General features: G+C 43.4%; 1 protein-coding gene across 5 annotated transcripts in view; it reads right to left on the bottom strand.

Annotated features, from left to right (window-relative positions):
- Window positions 1-21608, bottom strand: part of LOC127617971 (potassium voltage-gated channel subfamily KQT member 5-like) — a 175306-nt gene that overhangs the window by 17776 nt on the left and 135922 nt on the right. For 3 of the 5 annotated variants that reach the window (XM_052090164.1, XM_052090167.1, XM_052090168.1), the window contains exons 4-8: window positions 16963-17138; window positions 15699-15824; window positions 12829-12939; window positions 11995-12090; window positions 901-995 (exon numbers count right to left, since the gene is read on the bottom strand). In XM_052090164.1, the coding sequence (XP_051946124.1) occupies window positions 901-995; window positions 11995-12090; window positions 12829-12939; window positions 15699-15824; window positions 16963-17138 (604 nt within the window). Of the gene's footprint in view, window positions 1-900; window positions 996-1184; window positions 1274-11994; window positions 12091-12828; window positions 12940-15698; window positions 15825-16962; window positions 17139-21608 lie in introns of all 5 variants that reach the window. The other 2 variants (XM_052090166.1, XM_052090169.1) reach the window with 1 other exon arrangement.

Below are 21608 nucleotides of genomic sequence, written 5' to 3'. Positions count from 1 at the left end.
TGATAATGCTTAGAGAGACAGATTGAGGGAAATCATGAACATTACATGACCATGGCAATATTTTTGCAAAACGAAATTCTGTGCTTCATTACCAGTACACATTTGGCTGCAGTTTCCCAGTGAAATGTCCAGGGGGCACCAAAACCGAATTAAATTGAGTTATAATCATTCAAGATTTTTAAGGTGAACATTGGATAGAATGGCGTAAAACATACCTGCCTAACCTAAAACTTTAACATAAATCTAACAGATACTGTCCTAAAAGCAAATGAGAGATAAACCAAACTGACATCCTTACTCTAAACCAACACCTAAACCTAACTAATAGTGTCCCAATAGCAAATGCGACATGAAAAGAACATTTCCTGAAGGAACCACGTTGTTTTGTGTTGCTTCTATTGCACTTTCGTCTCAAGTGTCAGCTTGCATGCTTGGCTGGGCTCGAAACGCAGTTTTCAAAGTCCAACAATCTATCAGTTGAGCTACCATGGAAGCTAATCTTATGGGAATAAATATGTAAATGTAGGTGGGTCTGTAATACAAGCATTAAAATGTTTCATTTTTCAATTGATGTGGTATAGTACAAGGGTTTCGATATCATAACATAGCAATGTAATAGGGCAAAAAAAGTTATAATAAAGTCAGAATCAGCCATTGTAGTCGTGATTTGTGTGAAAGTAAATAAAGCGCACAGTTGTAGTAGTGCCTCTAGTGTTAATTTCACCAGGAAGCTGCTGCTAAACATAAAACACACATGTAAAATTAAGTTTGCAAAACTGTAGTTTTAGTAATGTTCATTGTATGAGACTAGGTTGATTTATTTGCTGAGGGAAGTGGGAAAATGAGAGCTACAGGAGCACTGACACCAATTATGACACCAGCTGCCACAGTTGTACCTACTTTGTAGGGCTGCAGGTATGCAGCGCCTTCAAATGAGGCTTCCAGGTAGCAATGGAAACCGAGTTTTCATCAGCCGCATAGCTACGCCAAACACACTACGTGCAGAGTATACAAAAACCAGAAAATAGGGAGGGAAATTAAGAAAGTAGAAAATAAAAGAGAAATACACAAGGCCAGGAAAAAAAGGAGGGGAAAAAAGGAGAACAAAAAATAGAAAATAAAAAGATTAGTAACAACCAGTTCATGGCAGTGCTCTTCCATCAGTTCACTGCATTGATACATGCCTTTGAGGAGGGAGAACACTTTTATAGAACAACCATGTGGCTCTCAGGTATGTTCTGGAGAGGTCTGTGGAGTAGAGACGCCACGCAGCCTGGTGCAGGAGACACGCATGTGCACACACACACACACACACACACACACACACACACACACACACACACACACACACACACACACACACACACACACACACACACACACACAGACAGGGACATGGGTGGAGAGAGACAATAGCATGGTGAGGTAACAGCCAGTGAATCGTTTTTTTTTTGGCTCAAGACATTTGTTGAACCACTGCATTAATTTTGTTGAGTTGTAATGTTGCAAAATCTAATTGCATACAGTGATCCCAAAAAGTATTTGGACAATTAAAGATGATGTGTGTAATTTTTTCGATATTGAAATTCCATCTAGTCTCACAGCTTAAGGCAGAGTCAACTATAAGAACAAAAAAAAAAAAAAAAAAAGATTAGTAACAACCAGATCATGGCAGTGCTTTGCATTGTTTTGAATGATAAATTATCCATTAGTAGGCAAAATTTACCTAGAAGTGTAACATAGTGCCACTATCAAAACATTCCCTTGTATGTCTGAATGGCCTGTCCAGACCGACATAGCAACATTGGCTCAACTAATGGCACGACTTTGGTCCGGGCCTATCTGTATGCACAACCGAAGAGAGACAAATAGATTTTTCTGGAATCTGTTTGAAAACAGTGGTTATTTTTAGAATTCCGATTGGTGACACTTGTATCACAGAAAAAACACAATTCAGTTTTAAAACTTCATGAATGTAAGAACATATTAAACCAATTATATGTTTTAAGAAATAAAGCAAAAACTATTTTTACACAAAACATTTCACAAAATGTAATTTATTAGGTTTCAAATATTTGGACATTTTTTGGTTGTCAATCTTTGTGCAAAATGTCCATAGTTAATGTGTAGAACTACACCTATGGTTTCTCTACAAGGTGTAAACTTGAGGGGAACTGACCACATCCATTCACTAAAAATAACTGTGACCAGTTGGTTGAAAGTAATTGAAAAAATGGTTCAGAAAGCTAGTAAATATGTAACATACTTTATTTGCAGATGCCACTTGGTTGGACATTTTGTATCTAATGCAATGGCATTTAGACTTTTGACTTCCTCTAAGTGTCTATAAGTTTCCAAATACTTTTAGGGCCACTGCATATCATTCAAAAAAAAATTTACAAGTGTATTTCACACTGATGTGATCCAGATATGTGAGTGGAAAGAGTGTTGAATAAATGTCTTGATGCCAGGGTGGCACACACAACATCAAAACAGCCAGAAGACAAAAAAGTGGCATGGAGAATGAAAAGAGGCACACACTTTTCCAGTGAAAAGAGTTCATACCAAAACAAGTGTTTATATAGAACATAAAATTCTAAAGTATTCTAAATACTAAAATTGTAAAACAAAATGCTGACTGTCACTTTATAGGTGAAGTATGTAATTATAAACTATAAAATTTGGCACTATTATAACATTGCTCTGTTTTTTGTTTTGTTTTTTTGAGCATCCTGACCAACCCGACAAGGCAACATTAACCAATGGCATGACCTGATCTGTGCCACAAATTCTACACTTCACCTGCAATTTACTGTAACATAATTATTTTACTTCATGCATATTTTACCATGCAGATATTTAACAACTGCTAGATAAATTTAAGAAAGGAGCACATAATGTGATAAAGGAAACGTCTCGGGTTACATGTGTATCCCTTGTTCCCTGAAAAAAGCGGAACGAGATGCTGCGCTGCTAAGCGCTACGGGGAACAACTCTAGCTGTGAACCGAGCTGAAATAGTGTGTGTAACACGTCAATGAACATTGACTGGAATTTATAGCCTCGGTTGATGTAATCATTAGATGCACCTGTGGCCAGGCTATAAATGGATACGTCACCAGGAGTCGTCAGATACTTCTTTTTGAAGAGCAGTCCTGGTACGTCCCAGTGCGGCAAAGCAGCGCAGCATCTCGTTCCGCTTTTTTCAGGGAACAAGGGTTACACATGTAACCCGAGACGTTCCCTTTACAAAAAGCTTCACTTTGATGCTGCGCTGCTAAGCGCTACGGGGAAAGCAATACCCACACCACCGCACTTGGGGCTGTCCGGATCCCTACGGTTGTGCAGTGTACTCACAAAAACGCGAGAGGTCTCAGACATGAGCTTGAGATGTCGACTCAAGGACATAAGAGCCCGGAGTAGCATAAACATCTAAACCATTCAATTTTGATGAATGTGTGCGGAGAGGACCAGCCTGCCGCATCACAAACTTGTTTAGGCATGGGCTGAGATGTCGACTCAAGGGCATAAGAGCCCGGAGTAGCAAAGCATCTAACCCATAAAGTTCGATGAATGTGTGCAAAGAGAACCCGATCGCAACACAAACTTGTCATAAAAACTGATGAATGTGAGTGGAAAGGACCAGCCTGCCGCATCACAAACTTGTTCAGGCATGAGCTGAGATGTCGACTCAAGGGCATAAGAGCCCGGAGTAGCAAAGCATCTAACCCATAAAGTTTGATGAATGTGTGAAGAGAACCCCATCGCAACACAAACTTGTCATAAAAACTGATGAATGTGAGCGGAGAGGACCAGCCTGCCACATCACAAACTTGTTCAGGCATGAGCTGAGATGTCGACTCAAGGGCATAAGAGCCCGGAGTGCAGAACATCCAAACTAGAAAAATCCAATGAATGTGTGCGGAGAGGACAACCTGCCGCATCACAAACTTGTTTAGGCATGGGCTGAGATGTCGACTAAAGGACATAAGAGTCCGGAGTAGCAATGCATCTAGCCCATAAATTTTGATGAATGTGTGCGAAGAGAACCCTATCGCAACACAAACTAGTCATAAAAACTGATGAATGTGAGCGGAGAGGACCAGCCTGCCGCATCACAAACATGTCCAGACATGAGTTTGAGATGTCGACTCAAGGGCATAAGAACATCCAAACTATAAAAATCTAATGAATGTGTGCGGAGAGGACAACCTGCTGCATCACAAACTTGCTGCAGAGGGAGACCTCTAGCCAATGTTTTAGAGGAGGAGAGCCCTCTGGTAGAGTGTGCCCTAAAACCTACTGGCGAAGCTTGACCGCGTGCCTCGTAGGCCCGGGCAATAATGAGGATGCCTCTTTGAGGGCACCCCGCCCACCAAGCCGTGGCAAACCGCAGTGGCCACATAGAACCTGGCAGTGGCGAGGCAAGTGCCCGCTGACAGTTCTTTCTACAGAAAATCCAGAACTGAAGCAAACTGGCAGTTAGCTGGTTCTGTAATAAGAACTTTAGTAGATGGAAACGCATGCAGGAGCATTTGTGCTATGAATACGTTACTACGATCAGCCCCTCCATGGGGTTGCTGGGCGACTCGGGGAGAAGTAGAGGAGACATTGCGCTATCAACAGAGGCGAAGAGGTCCTCTTCTGCCCTGTAAAATCTACCCAGATCAGTTCCAAGTGGAGGGAGCCCTAGCACTTGAAATGGTCTCGATAACCTCAAGAGAAAACCCTGTGAACCTCATTCGGTACCCTTAGGGGCCAGACATGAAAGGTTTCACAATTTGGGCCAAGGATGAGAAGGTCCTCCCTGTTCGGAATCGCCCAAGGCGAGCCATCGAGGAGAGGAATTAACTCTGAGAAACATATCCTGTTCGGCCAGCGCAGCGCCATTAATAGGAGGCAAGATCCTTGCTGGTGAACATTGCCAAGACTCCCGGGAGCAGAGAAACCGGGGAAAGAAATGCATACAGACGCATTCTGGGTCATGTATGTGTCTTAACGTCCAGACCCAAGGGGGCTGGGTGATTTCAGAGAGAAGTAGAGGAGACATTGCGCTATTCATAGAGGCGAAGAGGTCCTCTTCTGCCCTAAGATCTCACCCAAACTTGTTCCAAGTGGAAAAAGCCCGGCATTTAAAAAGGTCTCGATAACCTCAGGAGAGAGCCCTGTGTCCCTCAGTTGGTACCCTTAGGGGCCAAACATGAAAGATTCCACAATTTGGGGCAGGGATGAAATATTGCCCTGTGCCTGAGATAGAAGATCCTTCCTGTTCGGAATCGCCCAAGGCAAGCCGTCGAGGGAAGAGATTAGCTCCGAGAACCAAGCCCTGTTCGGCCAGCGCGGTGCTATCAGTAAGAGGCAAAAACCCTTGCTGGCGAACTCTGGGCAACTATTACCTTAGGGTGGAGTTCTTAACTCACCCGTTGGTATTTTCTGTCTGGACCGTAAATCTGCTCCCATATACGGGCATCCAGGGATATAACTGACCTGAGTGACAGGAGCTTGCCCTGGGCCCTAAGGAGAACCCAACGTGTCAGAAATACAGCTGACAAGAACGTGGGTCTCCTTGATGATTTATGTAAGAGGCTACCGCTGTATTGTCCACCCGCACCAAGACATGGCAGCCTCAGGAGGAGGTATTTCAGGGCCAGAAATACAGCCATCAACCCGAGACAGTGACTGTGACAACCGAGCTGACGACCCTCCTATCCCCTTAAGCTGGACGACCACTTAAGGCCGCTACCCTGCCCATCAGGGAGGCATCTGTCGTTAGCAGCCTGCGACAACAAGATGCACCTAGAGTGGGACCCAAGGCAGAAAACCGGGGTCTGAACCACATAGAAAGGGAACGTAGCCTGAGGCGCGTAACCCTATTTAGCCTAGGGGTTTTGGCCCTTGGAAGAAATCCCCTGGCTTTTGGCCACAACAAAAATGGTCTCATGAGCAGAAGGTCCAGAGGGATCACCGTGGACGCGGTCGCCCTGAGACCTGGAAATTGTTGATACTGATAACAGTGCAACCTTGACCTAGCCTGACTGTGCTCAGGGTGATATGAATGGACTCAATACTAGCGGGAGACAGTTGTGCCCGCATTGTGATTGAACTCCATACGATGCCCCGATAGACAGTGTTCTGAGTGGGAGAGAGGACGCTTTTCTTGGCGTTGAGCCTCAACCCCAGAGAAACAGATGAGCTAAGATGATGTCCCTGTGCTGAACTGCCAGTTCCTGGAACTGCGCTAGGATCAGCCAGTCGTCTACATAATTCAGAATGCAGATGCCCCGGAGTCGCAAGGAGCCAGCGCTACATCATGCATTGTGAATGTGTGGGTAAAAAGGGCTAGGCTGAGTGAAAGAACCTGACCCTGGAAGACTTCGCCCCTGGAAGTGAACCTCAGGAACTTTCCATGTTGTGGCAGAACTTCTAAATGAAGTATAGAAGTGCGTCATAAGATCGATGGTGACCAGCCAAATGAGTTGTAGGGCTTGAGACACGACCATCTTGACAGGCATCATCTTGGACTTGAACACCCACGGGTAGTTCAAGCTTTAAGATCTAAGCCAGACGCCACCCCTCACCCTCCATGGGAAACGGGAAGTATTTAGTGTAATAACCTAACTCTCTCTCTGGAAGGGGAACACATACCATGGCCCCTTTAACCAGGAGATTGAGTTTTTTGTTTTTACAAAAAAAGAAATCCGGTTTACGGTAGTGAGAACACGCCGTTGAAACACGGAAAAGCGGCGAGTGAATTAAATCCTGACGCCCTTATAAGACCCACAGAAAAGAATATATCCGGCAGAAGTTTCCACGCTGCCAGGATCTCTGAGATGGGTATTATATTTGAACACTTCCTGTTGAGGTGTTGTCGGGTGTTTCGCGTCCTGAATAAAATGCAGGAACAGCGAAAACACCCAATTCTGACGGAAGCCTCTGCAACCCGAAACACCAAGAGGTGGCGGGAATGGAGGGGCTTCAAGGGGGTACCGGGAGGGGTGAAGTGAAGCACACGCCCCGTCCCGAGAGGAGCTACCCCCTAATCTAGGCGCAAGACCGTCAGGGTTTTCTCTTACTAGAAATGATAGCCCTGATGTCTTGCTTCAGGGGCTGGCGAGGGAGGCGAGACTGTCCCCAATCCCTGGGAGGAGGAGCACGACTCGCCATGCTTTGCTTTTGAGCCTCCGTTCAGACAGGACTGAGGCGGGTCTGAGGCTTGCTCATCAAGCGCCGAACCCACACTCAGGTCGTCCGGGAGGTCATTCTGGTACGCCTGTAAAACAGCATGGTGTGCAGAGCAGCACCAGCCTGACCTGCTGCTTGATAAGCCCTTCCCACTAAAGTGGAGGTTGTCCTACAAGGCTTTGATTGGAGAGAGGGCTTTTTAAATGACGATCCCGAGCCCAGCGAGAGATAGCCCGCAAGCGTCTCTTCGACCGGCGGCATCACTGAATACCCCCGTGCCTCAGCACCCACGATGGTCAAATATAATGACGTCGAGGGTATGTGAACACGGGAAGAATATATATATATATATATATTTTTTTTTTATTTATTTATAAAAATATTTTTTTTTTGAGCGAAAAAGCTCTTCATGGAGGTTATCAAAGAAGGGAAGGGACTCATGAGGCGTTCCCTTTCTTAGACTGGAAGATAAAATCTATCCCCTAATTTGGAGGGTTTGGTGTCTCTTTTTCACGTGGCCAGTCCAATCTGGCAACCGCTTGAGTAACAACATCGAGCAATTCCTCCGTAGATTTTTTTATCGCGGACAGAAAGCTCGGAGGCGGGATGAGAATCGCGATCCTCCTCATGATCCGAAGAAGAGTCGGAACGCGCTTCGAGATCATGTGAAGGACCAGCTGGGTTTGGGGAGAGAGCGAGAGAAAGGGATCAACCCGTCTCTTGCTCCTCAGCCAAATCCATGCAAGAGCCCCACAAACGATCTTTATTTTTTTGTTTTTCGTGAGTGCTGACTCCCGGAAGCAAGCGAGGCGAGCACGAAGCACTCTGCCTGTTAAAGCAAATCGCAGTGCTCGCACCCGCCCTGCTGCAATGCGAGAGCAGCGTGCTCTTACCCCCAAACAAACAGAGCAAAAACTGATGTGTGTCCTCTTCAGCTATAGAGCAAGAAGAGGGGAACACACACCGTTTGCGGCTTTCAGTCATTCTCTCTTTTTTTCTTTCTTTTTTTTGAAATATATATATATATATATATATATATAATATTTTCTAAACAGAAGAGAGAAGAAAAAAGAGAACGAAGAGAACAACGTTCACTGCAAACTGCCTAACTGATTCTAACTCCTAACAGAGGAAAGAAAGTTTTGACAGGGTTTGTGAAACACACAGAAACAGAATCACTCTGAAAAAAGAGTTTCTGACGACACCTGGTGACGTATCCATTTATAGCCTGGCCACAGGTGCATCTAATGATTACATCAACTGAGGCTATAAATTCCAGTCAATGTTCATTGATGTGTTACACACACTATTTCAGCTCGGTTCACAGCTAGAGTTGTTCCCCGTAGCGCTTAGCAGCGCAGCATCAAAGTGAAGCTTTTTGTAAAGGGAACAGATTTATGCATCAATATGAATAACTGCTTTAAAAAATAAGAAGGAAATGGAGAAAGTTTTGTGAGGAAAAAAACAATAAATGTGTGAAAGACTGAATACGGAGCTCTAAAATTGCACAGCTGACAGAGTGACACAGCAGTGAGGAGGGAGGGCAGAGTTTCCATCATACCATACATAAATGTCAGCAGTGAAAAGACACCAATCGTAACATGCAGGAAAGAATCCGTACCCAGACATAGCTCAGAGCATACTCCACAGATCATAACTAAGATAAATTCCTGTGTTATATAAAGGCATGAAGTGATTAAAGGGACTTGAGGGAGCACAAATAATGAGAAATAATCAGGCCCACACAGAATCTGTGCTTGCAGATAATTCTGCAGATTTCTAAAGAATCGAAACACCAATGATTATTTAATATTTTGGAAAAGTTGGTTACGCTTTCAGATACCAAAATGTGTGTAGACCTCTAAGCTTCATTTAACCTGTTGATACACACCCCTTTTTTGAGCACAAACCATGAAATTGACATACCTGAACTTAAATGGTTGTATTTACTGGACCCTTTGGAGTATGGACACAGATGTAGTATCTTTTGAAAGAAGACACTTTGGGCTTTATTTCCAAATTTAAAGAATTCATATATGTTGTTATTTTTTAAAGTTAGAGAAGCTGAAGTTTATAGTATTGGAAATATTTTGTGCTGAACATGTTATTATAATCTAAAAAAAACAATAATAAAAGTACCAAGACAACACAGAAATACAATGATCTCAAAGCCACAAGTCTAAAGAAGTTCTTTAAAGATTATCTAACAAAAACTGAGGTTCCTGCAAGCTTTTTTCTCTGACAGTCGCTGCCGGTTTACAGAGTAAAATTAAGGCTCTGCCTTTCAAGACGACACAAAATCTGACTGCACTGCTTGGCTATTACGAATAAAACTATGCTGCATTTTTAAAAATAGACTTTGAGAAAAAGTCTATTTTTTGTTTATGAGACTCTAATATATAACATAAAACACAGTTTTACAACATGAATGCTGCTCAGATTGCATAGTTTGTTGAAGAACGACGATGAAAGGTAATTCTTTCAGGCAAGATCTCATGTAAACAATGAAGAATATATCAATATTTCTCAGATGTATCACTTTTATGGACAAAAAGTGCTATTGGATGTTTTTCAGAAAACGTTTGTCATGGACAATTGACCCAAGTGTGGCAAACTGGATACATCTGGCGACTGCGTTTTCATAACAAAGGTTTGAAGTCCCGTTTTGATATTGCATGTTTTCATTTGTACTCCTGGCACAAATAACTAAACTGCTGTTTCTGGAGCATTGCTATCGTGAAACAGAGATCGGATATTAAAGTTGAACCCTTTGACCTTTGAAAAGATGTATAATTTGTTAACATTAATTACATTTATAGACAGTAAATGATATATTAAACGTAAGCAGAGTGACGTCACCACCACGTGCGGGGGAATTGCGTATCAACAGGTTAAATTGAAACAATGGGCCTTGAAATAACACACTAACACAGTTCCTGCAACGTTATACCTTAAAGAACACATCGTGGTCAAAATACACGATGACTGAAAATAGTAATTGAGGCTGGATTGGCCTTCCACTGAAAGGCTTTTGTAAAAAGAAAGAAAATTAAAAACAGGGTTAGAGAGAACAGAAAGAAAAGAGAAAATAAACACAAGGACCAGTGAATATATGAGATCTTCTCTGTCTGCAATATCAGAAAACAACCTGGAGAAAGAAAAGACTTCACTTTAGGTCATGGTGGTTAAAATATTTGGGAAATTGCTTATGGGTTTCCAACAGCAGCCAAAGGAAGTAACTCATTTCTATAATATTACAGGACCTCAATATTTTGTAGATGTGTGTGTGTCACGAACCCCGCTCCCTCGCTCCACCCCCTCGAGCTTCCACGCTCGTTCCGCCCCCTCGAGCTCCCACGCTCGTTCCGCCCCCTCGAGCTTGCACGCTCTTTTTGCTCGCTCAAGCCCTCACACCCACTTTGCACCTACTCACTCACATGCTCGTAGGCAATCTCCCTTCCTCGAGTTTCTCACGCGTTTCCAATCCCCCAGAACATTATGACCACCTGCACTCGCGTCATCTGCACTCCTGCACATTAGTTTCACCTGCACTCGTCTCATCACCTGTCATGGTTTACACCTGCACTCGCCCCTATATATATATCACTACCCTTTCGTCTCACGGTGGTTGGTTATTGTATTTAGTTTCCCGTGTCTTTGCCCCCCGCTAGTCTCGTCTAGTTCTGAAACTCCTCTCGTTTACCCCTTAGCTTGCCAGCTCCCCTTGTTCCCCTGTCTTTTGCTCCCTCTAGCCCAGTCTCGCTGATCCTGTTTACCCCGGCTTTGACCCTCGCTCCCCTCTACTACTCTCCCGGATTTGCCCCCTTTACTCTCTCCGATTCCCCGGCTTCGACCTCTCGCTCCCCTTGACTACTCTTCACTGGATTTGCCCCTTGATTGTACTTTTGCCTGCCTGCAATAAAACGCAGTTTGACTTGCACTGTGACTGTCTCACCTTGTGCGGGCTACAGTGTGTATGTGTGTGTGCACATTTTCCTGGAGTAAATCTGGTTATCCGGCTAGAAGAGAAGGATACATCGTCCATTAGGAAGAGCTATTGTCCTTTGGGAGGCTCTTGCTCAGAATTCCTTCCGTGGAAACACATCATAAATATCTACAAGTGTTTCCTTTGGCTCTAACAGAAGATAATAGTTATCAGTGTAATCAATGCCCACCGTATTGTTTATTTTCTCTTCTTTCATTTAAAAATGAACATGGTTTTCATTATGTAATTGAGCAAATTATTCAGTTAAAGCTGATGATAAAAATGTACAATATGGTGCATATGTTTTTCATACATACCTTTATATTATTAGTAAATGACAGACAAATAAGGTTTGATATTAATAAAGAAACTGCGTCAGTGAATCTGATCTTTGAGCACTTTAAATGGGCTTATTACACAGCTCTCTACTTGATTGTCATAGTCAATGGTGAAGGATATATGATTGGTCAATTGGTGTTACTGTATATTTGACTGTTGTCCATTGCAACCAATATTTTACATTATGCTAGTTTCATGTCTTTTGTATCACTGCAGTCTCTTCTTACATTTCCTTTTGTGTTTCATATAAAGAAAGTCATTGGGGTTTGTAACATCATGAATGAGAGGTACAATTTTCATTACTGGGTGAAGTATTCCTTTAACAACCAGCAATTTTAAAACATAAAAAGTCTGTTTTAGGTAAACAGAATCAACCTTCCACATCATAAAATATATTCTATATTGAATTCTAATGGATGAATAAGTGCTGAGTTGCGGTTATCCTTAATGCTTGACTGATCGCATGTGTTTCAGATGAGGTGAGCTTACCTGTATCAGACTGGCTGCTGGGTTTCTCCTCTTCTCAAAGTGCTTCTGTCTATGCTGCTCTTGGACCTTCAGTGCAAAGCCAGAGCCAAGAATACCCTACACCCACATCCACCCACAGCAAGAACACAAATGTCCATTATTACTAAGGTTCAATCCAGTGATTTGAACTAAGAGAGACTGAGAGTGTGCAAAAAGAGCTACAAAACTCTTGACGAGTGAGCCAGACAGGCCAATCAAGGGCATTACAGCCACACATACTGTCAGTTCTCAAACACTTCATAAAATGATCACAGTACAAAGAGCCTAGGCTAATAAAATGGCTTTAATGAGTTTAAGCTTTTTATTTAAAAAAATACAAATAAAAAAATTCACACTTGTCTGCCATTCAAAGCATATTCATTCATTCATTCATTGACTGGGTTTACATGCACAATCTTGCACCGATTATGCTAGTAAGCTGACAATAAGCCTTAAACATTGTTCTTTTTCAGGTAAAGAGATCATAAAAACACTCATAGCACACATAGATTTCTGCTCAATAGCCTGATTTTTCTCTGAATGTAAACACCTTTAATTATAATATATACTATTTAATATGTCTGTTTACTTTTAGACCTCAAAACTAGAGAAAATACAGACTCTTTCAAAATATTATGTTTAAATATTGTAATGTGTCATCGGATTTTTGTAATGCACTGGTTTTTGATAGTTATCTATGTTTTGTTGCATTAATTAATTCATTAATTTGTTAATTATTTCATTAATTCATTCATCTTTATCTCTAGCAATCTACACTAATGCCAGCATACTGTATGTCAGGTTATAGTTACTCACAGCAGGCAAAGCAAAAAAGGAGATGCCCAGCAAAGCAAAGCCTGCAGAGAGAAGTCGCCCCGTCCAGGTCTGAGGAGTTTTATCCCCATATCCAATGGTGGTGAGGGTGATCTGAAGAAAGACATAGGAATGTAAAGAGTCAACCTTTCTATACTGTACTGTTTAAAAGCCAAGGAAGTCAAAGACATAATCGTCATTTTGCTAAATATAAAGTCTTAATGCACCACAGACATACAGCATTGAACTGGGTTAGACTGAACATCGACTAAACATTGTGCCAGTCTGGGATTACATGAAGAGACTGAAGCAATTGAGATAGCCTAAACACATGAAGAGACTGAAGCAATTGAGATAGCCTAAACAGATAGAAGAACTGTGGCGAATTCTTCAAGAAGTTTGGTACATCCTATCTGCAACATCCAAAAAAAAAAAACTATGTCCAGGTGTACCTAGGAGAATTGGTGCTGTTTTAAAGGCAAAGGTGGTCACACCGAATATTTATTTAACTTTTATATGTTTACTGGACTTTGTATGACATTAAGTGATAAATGAAAAGTAATTATGCCATTATTTTTAAGACATCCTATGCAACATTTTTCACAAGTGCCTAAAACTTTTGCACAGTACAAAAATTATAATATAATTATAATTAGTTATAATTAAACAATTATAAATACATATATTTAAATATAATGAATACAATAATACAGATAAGTAAAAAACACTATTATTATTACAAATAATTGCAGCATTGACTAAGCGATACAAAAAGTGTCTGTGTTCCATTGTTCTCCGACCAGCTGTTTAGATTGCATCATCTTGTGCTGTATGCTACTGTCAGTAAGTGAGGTTTGTTGCCTGTCCAGTTCTGCTTTGCCTGTACAGTTAAGTAGTCCCAGTCAGCCCTCTGCTGACTGGGACTAGCAAAACATGAAGGTGATACTTCAAGCTTGAATTGCTCCATTGGTAGGAAACTTCCTTCGTTCTGGGGGGATGATTTATTGTTTTTTTTTTTACGTAATTTTTTTTACATATAATTAATCACAATTCAATTAATATTAATGATTAAATATTATATTAATTAGTCGTTAAATTGGTTGATTATTAATTAGAAGCAATTGGTCATTAATAATTTTTGTAAATTATAATTGTTATATTTATTTAGGTCAGGTCTTTTTCAGGAAATCAACCACAGGCTATGTCTACATACATATTGATACATTTAAAAATGCTCTACGTCATGGCAAAAACAAAGGGAATAGGCTGAATCCTAGCCAGAGTGCATTTTAAGCTGTCTCGGTATATCTATACTGATTCTTCAACTCAAAGGCCACCAAAAAGGACATTCATCAATAAAAGCCAAGTCAAGCTCCACTCTAATTAAATTCTGCCCATTGAGCCATACCAAACACCCATAAACACTAGCTAAAACAAGCTGTTCTCTAAAGTTATGGCCACGCAGACACACAGAATTAGATCCATCTTACAGCAAGAGAAATACTTTGGTGGCTTTTCATCTCACGCTCATTTCCACACTCATAAGTGAGCGCTTTGGATTCTTGCAGGCAGGGGATACTTAAACAAAGCCCGGGCCAAAGCAAATTCAACACATCCAGTAAAAGTGAGTGATTTGTCAAATGCAAAGAGCACTGCGGGCTTTCGCATTGCACTGAGGCAAAGACCAGGAGTGCGGGAGCTCACCCACCTAGTCAGACTCCTTTACTCCCGTTTTGCTCCTCTGAAGGCTGCCTGTCAACTCCAGACACTGGCTTGGGCTCAGCCCAGAGTAAATACCATGTGGCAGTGGAATATTGGCCCACCGCTAATTTGTCTCAGTATTCTCAGAGTTATACAGCAGGACACTTTACCTTCAGCTGACCTCACCTCACCTTTAAACTGCTTCTCAGTGCTTGGTAGGAGCTTGAGATTACATGCATTGATATGTTAAGTCAGCTGGTGAGGAACCATGACCAGTTATGTTGTGTGTACCACAACAACTTAACCTCTACACAGCTTATGGTTGTAACTCATATTACCTTTTGATTAATAAAATACAGTGGGACACAGGTTACACATAAAAAAAAAAAACAAGCATACCAAAACTTTCAAAATTTTCAAGGTGGAATGTGCCTCATAAAAAAATGGAGGGGTAAGTACAAAAAGGCCCCACGAAATAGCTTGAACAGCCCATTTGTTTTTTCCATGTGTTGATGTATTTTTTGCACAAAAGTTCTTACTGTACTGACTGATTTTTTAATGCATGCTGTAAATGTCAACTTATATTTCACAGCAGATGCACTGGAAAACAGATTATATGTTATCAAACATATAATGTGATTTTTATATGTTTATAATTATTGATTATGATAGATAAGATGTGATTGCGAACTTGGTTGCTGAGTAAGCGTGTCGCCATATTGTTTACATTGCAATGCAGCATGGGATTTGGAGTTCATCATCACATAGAAGCATAGGAGGTTAAAAAAAACTTAGCCCTTTCACTTTCCCAGCCTGTAAGTGGTGAGAATGAGTGATGGATGGAATGGGAGAATGCTCAAGTGGACTAACTAGTTTAGATTCTTTGTTTGACTTCAGAAAACATTGCAGCAGCGCTGTGAAACATGAAACATGATTTGCTACTTGTTTGTTGGTCGCAGTTGGAATTAGGGGGAGAGAGATTCTAGTTTAAGACAACTAAAATTGCACATTTTAAATAATGTATTTAATTGAAATTCAGCCCTTTCAGCCCTGAATTTGTCAAAATAAAAAACATTTTGCTATATTAAAAATATTAAAAAAATGAACATATTGAATGAGAAGGGGCTAAGGAAGGGAGAATGAGGACGCATAAGCCTTTAAGGTAAACTTACCGTACCCCACCAAAGAGCATCGGCATACGTGGCGAACTGTGTGTTAAATTCTTTCTCCACCAAGTAGACTAGGAATGAAGAGAAGATCAGCACCAGGAAGCCAATGTACCAGGCGGTCACAAGCTCCTGAAAGCAGACATTACAAAATAAAACATCCAACCAGTTAAAGTAATATTTTCAGAGATTTGACATATGTCAGGAAAATGTAATGCTTAAGCCTGAGAGGAGATCGAAACAAGTAACTCTGCTATTATATAGACCACAGTGATTCATTGTGGGGAACCATAATCTCTCCACTAAATGGCGGGGAACTGAGGGCCGAGGAAGTATGTGGTTTGGCTGCAGCCCGTGGCTGGAGTTTCAGTCCCAGCAGTGCTGGAGAGAAAGGTTGATTGTGGGGTCACATGTCTGACTGCAGATCAAAACTCACACGCAATGCTATGACCTGAGAATGCTGTACTTTTTCTCATTATAGCTTTAACCCTGGGATTCTTCCTCAATTCCAATTTTTTATGCACTATGGATATATATTTGGATATATAGTGGAGACCAGGGCTGGAGAATTCATCACAAAGGGCTATATCACAATAACTATAAGGTTACATGTCCAATGCACAAATATGTGTTTTCTCTGGCAATGGCTTTGTATAGTTCAAACCCCCTTAGAAATTTTTTTTTGTAAATTCTATCCTTTAAACAAAAATTCAGTACAGCGGTTGGGTAAACAAGTGAACCCAATTAAACCACACTTGCATAAATTAAAGCAAGAGATTTAAACCTAAAGGTTGAACCATTTTCTGGTTATATTAGATATATTTTTTACAAGGGTTTCGAATATTTAACATGTACTCCTTTTATTAATTAAATGTTGTGATTCATAATTGTTTTAATTCTTCGATTTAGCTGAAATGTATATACTAGGGCGTTTAATGGCAGGTTCCAGTGACAGCTTACCTCATATAGCAGAACATGTTGTCAAAAAAGGTCAATGTTTGTTTAACTGTACTTTTTTTTCTGGACAATAATGGTGGAAATATTCACTATCTTTTTTTTTATCCAAGACCTTAAGGTTGACAGCTGTACAGACATTCTAGACTTTTAAAAATTAACCTACACTGAGAAATATTTACTGGAGTAGAAAGTAGACCCTGTCTCCCATATTTCCAACAGCTACATCTGTAAATCCAACTGCATCAGTAAGGAATTGCACTGAAAATATTATTCATGGTTTCTCTTGTAAGATCACCAACATGTCATATCATACCTTGCTGTGAGCATAGACTACAGATCCCAGCAGTTTCCAGGTACCGCCTCGCCTGTCCATACGCACCATGCGCAGGATCTGTAAAAAACGAAGACTGCGAAGTGCAGATGTGGCGAAGATATTGCCCTGGCTACCAGCTGAAACCACAGCGATGGATGCAATAAGTACAATAATGTCTGTAACATACAGAAAGGAGATAGCAAGGGTTCAGGCATAGTCTTTTACACCTGTTACACAACATAAATACTTTGATTATTGGACAAAAATTTTGTAGAAATGATAGTTGCAGTCAGTCACTGATTAAATGGATTCAATATAAAATAAAGCATAGAATAGTAGATGCATCAAAAGATGCAATATTGTGAAGCCCTTCTCTCATTGACTTTATCTCACAATAGCAATACCACTCAGCTTTACATTAGCTTTTATTTTAATGTCTCTTTGTATTTATTTACAGTAGTTTTAGATTTCACCCCTTGTAATACAACACCAAAAATTGTTCCATGACAACACCTATGCCTGACAACACACTTTACACTTTACCAAAAAATGCAACAAGGAAACTGATGGCAGAATCATGTCTAATTAGGTTGTTCTTTTTTGACAGAACACATAGTCTAAAGTCAGACAAGGAAGGTGCTACAAAGGTCTTAGGATGGGGTGCAAGGAGGAAATGGGACACGGTGAAATTAAACTCAAAGGTTATTTATTTTTACAATAAGTCAAACAATTTGCTTTTCAGCGCAACTCAGCACACGCTCTTTCAGTGTGTGTTTGTGTGTAGCTCTCCCCTTCACTGGCGTCCCATTCACTTTTAAAGCCCGTCTCCACTCTCACTGCAATAACAAGCAGCTGTTAGAGACAATCATTGCCAGGTGATTGGGTAATCGGTAGGGATAACTGTGTACCACTACCCCTGGGTTGTTACGATATGTTGTTTCATAAGGTTTGTATGATCAGGAGGGGGAAAGAACACATCAGAGAATTCTCTTTGCAGCTGGGCCACATATATATATATATATATATATATATATATATATATATATATATATATATATATATATATATATATATATATCTATACACACACACACAACGATCAGCCACAACATTAAAACCTCCTGTCTAATATTGTGTAGGTACCCCTCGTACCGCCAAAACAGCGCCAACCCGCATCTCAATATTGCATTCTGAGATGCTATTCTTTTCACTACAATTGTACAGAGCAGTTTTCTGAGACACCGTAAACTTTGTCAGTTTTAACCAGTCTGGACATTCTCTGTTGACCTCTCTCATCAACAAGGTGTTTCCATCCGCAGAACTGCTGCTCACTGGATGTTTTTTGTTTTTTGCACCATTCTGAGTAAATTCTAGAGACTGCTGTGCGTGAAAATCCCAGGAGATCAGCAGTTACAGAAATACTCAAACAAGCCCATCTGGCACCAATAATCAAGCTGTGGCCCAAATCACTGAGATCACATTTTCCCCATTGATTAATGTGAACATTAATTGAAGCTCAAAGTTTAGGCCTTCAGTGTGATTCATGTCATTAAGAAGCCACAGTTTCACAATGAATAAGACACACTATGACTTTGGGCATCATACATTAAGTCTCAGCTAACTAGTAATACCAATTGACATTTTAAAAACGCATAACAGCCAGAACTTGAAAGGACACATAATGCTAAAGCAAGCCTAGTTTTAACTGCAGCATGACTGTTTTGTAAAATCCCGAACAGACATTCAAAAATCATAATTTTTCATATGAATCTACCAAGGAGGTCTATAATATCTGTAAAAATCGTTTGGTTACGTATGTAACCTCCGTTCCCCGAGGGAGGGAACGACACGTTGTGTCGGAGAAGCGACACTAGGGGTCTCTCTTGAGCGCCGATATCCACCTCTGATCTATGAAAAAAGGCCAATGAGAGTTGGCAGCCAGTATTTGCATGTCCCGCCCCCGGACATACGGGTATTTAAGCGGCGCAAATACGGGAGTTCATTCAGGATTTTTCTGAGGAGCCGGAAATGGTCAGGCCACAACAGTGGCTCGGTTCAGCGACATGGCGGAGGAAAGACACAACGTGTCGTTCCCTCTCTCGGGGTACGGAGGTTACATACGTAACCAAACGTTCCCCTTCTGTAGCTCTCTCCACGTTGTGTCGGAGAAGCGACACTAGGGGACCCATTCCAATCTTGCCATGTGCTGAACCGTGTACGTGGACTGCCGATACAGAGGCGGGCAGGGATTCATCCAGTGCCACGCATCATCTGTACCTGGCTGCACGTACCCTTCCCCAATGCCCCATACGAACATCGGGATCCTTCTAGTTACCCTGAGAGGGGAACAAGGCGATGTTTGCCAACATGGGAACGGGCCAGCCTGGCTGGGCCTCTTTCTCTCTATGTTTCTCGAATAGAGCAATCACAGCCGGGCCCTTACACGCATATAGGGAAGGGGGTCTTACCCAGACCCTGCGGAGACCACACCTGCCCTTTTTCTTGGGGAGGAAAAGTGGTAGACACGTCACACGGCCGTCTTAGGACTCGTGTGGAAAGTATGGTGCGGTGGTAGATCCAGCCTCGAAAGGGGGGAGTTGCTACAGCACGGCGACCGGGGCAGCTGTAACTGCCTAAGGGAGACACGGGGGTCTGCTCGTAAGGGAACAGAACCGTGGAATTACACACAGGGGGAGTCCGAGCAGGAGGCCTTACCTGTGGAGCACCTATACCAGTACAGGGTAGCCAACAGGGTACCTGCAGTGGCTTGGGTCGGCGAGTTCCTCCGCTGAACCGTGGACCCGGAGGGCTGGGGAGGAATCGACCAGGGTCCCGACTTGGAGTGGGGCGCCCTGGGAAAAAAGGCGCACTAATTAACCTTGACGTCAGGAAAAGGGCGCAGGGCGCAAGCGATCCACCCGGCCGGTCAGTCTAAGTGTTACCGAGTTCTACGGGCTCGGACCTGAGAAAACACGAGACGCAACCGACTCAACGCGGAGGTTGTAAAACCTCGCGAAGGTGTTGGGTGTTGCCCAACCCGCGGCTCTACAGATGTCTGCTAGGGAGGTGCCCTTGGCCAGTGCCCATGAGGACGCAACACCCCTTGTTGAGTGAGCTCGGACCCGCAAGGGTAGGGGCACGGCCTGGGTGTGATAAGCCAGTGTGATGGTGTCAACAACCCAGTGGGCGAGCCTCTGTTTGGAGACGGCATTCCCTTTCTGCCGTCCCCCAAAGCAGACAAAGAGCCGCTCAGAGCGTCTGGTGCTCTGTGTGCGGTCCAGGTAAATGCGCAGGGCGCGCACTGGACATAGCAATGAAAGGGCTGGGTCTGCCTCCTCCCGGGGCAGCGCTTGCAGGTTCACTACCTGATCTCGGAATGGTGTGGTAGGAACCTTGGGCATATAGCCCGGTCGCGGCCTTAGGATCACTCCAGGCAACTGTCGCTGACAGAGAACGCTTGCAGGTCCCTGACCCTCTTGATAGAGGCGAGCGCGATCAGCAGGGCCGTCTTAAGAGAGAGGGCCCTGAGTCCAATTGATTCAAGCGGCTCGAAGGGTGGTCTCTGGAGTCCTGCCAAGACTACCGAGAGATCCCAGGAGGGAACTAGGCCTGGCCGGGAGAGATTCAACCTCCGGGCGCCTCTCAGGAACCTGAGGATCAGGTCGTGCTTACCCAAAGACTTGCCATCTACAGGATCGTGGTGGGCGGCAATGGCGGCAACATACACCTTGAGGGTGGACGGGGACAGCCTCCTGTCCAGCCTCTCCTGTAGGAACAGGAGCACTGACTTGATCGCGCATCTCTGCGGGTCTTCGGTTCGGGAAGAACACCAATTTGCGAACGAGCGCCACTTTGGGGCATAAAGGTGCCTGGTAGAGGGGGCTCTGGCTTGTTGATTGTATTCACAACGGTCACCGGTAAGCCGGCTAGCTCTTCCGCATCCCGTCCAGGGACCAGACGTGGAGGTTCCAGAGGTCTGGGCGCGGGTGCCAGCATAGATGGTACGCAACTGCCCTATCGACCTGGGGAATCGCCCCGTATCCGTGGCGCTCTCCGCCGTCGGGGGTGGTGAGAGTGGAGCGGGTGGCACCTAGACGAGTGGAGAGCGGGGCTCTCCACGTAGACGTCAGCTCGTCATGCACCTCCGGGAAAAACGGGACCGGGGGATGCGTGGCCGCGAACGGCACGCTGCCCCCAGGAACCAGTCATCCAACCGTGAAGGCTGTGGGGAGGATGGAGGGTTCCAATCCAACCCCACGCTCACGGCGGCCCGGGAAAGCATGTCAGACATCTGAGCGTCGGCCTCAGCCTGGGCCTGCTGGCCCGAAGGCGGCAGTCCAGGGAAGTCCTCGGCATCAGACATCACACTCTCCGATGCAGCGGCGAGCTCATCTGCTTCGGGCACGGGAGGATAGACAGCCGGGCCGTGAGGCGAGCCGCTATTGCCGCGAGCGTAGACGGGGACCAGCGAGCGTGTCGGGGAACGGGAGGTTCGCGGGGGGCTACCCGGCAAAACTGCACCCGCTGCCGCCCCCAGCGCCAACCGCATCGTCCTCAATCCCGTGGGAAGAAGGAGCAATGCGGGGTGCAGCTGGGGTGGCTTGCTCTCTGTTGAAAGCAAGCCGCGACCGCAACGTGGTCATGGT

Source organism: Xyrauchen texanus, chromosome 24, assembly GCF_025860055.1.
Source record: "Xyrauchen texanus isolate HMW12.3.18 chromosome 24, RBS_HiC_50CHRs, whole genome shotgun sequence".
Classification (NCBI taxonomy): domain Eukaryota; kingdom Metazoa; phylum Chordata; class Actinopteri; order Cypriniformes; family Catostomidae; genus Xyrauchen; species Xyrauchen texanus.
Note: the sequence above shows the minus strand (reverse complement) of the source record. Positions and strands in the feature narration are given on the sequence as shown.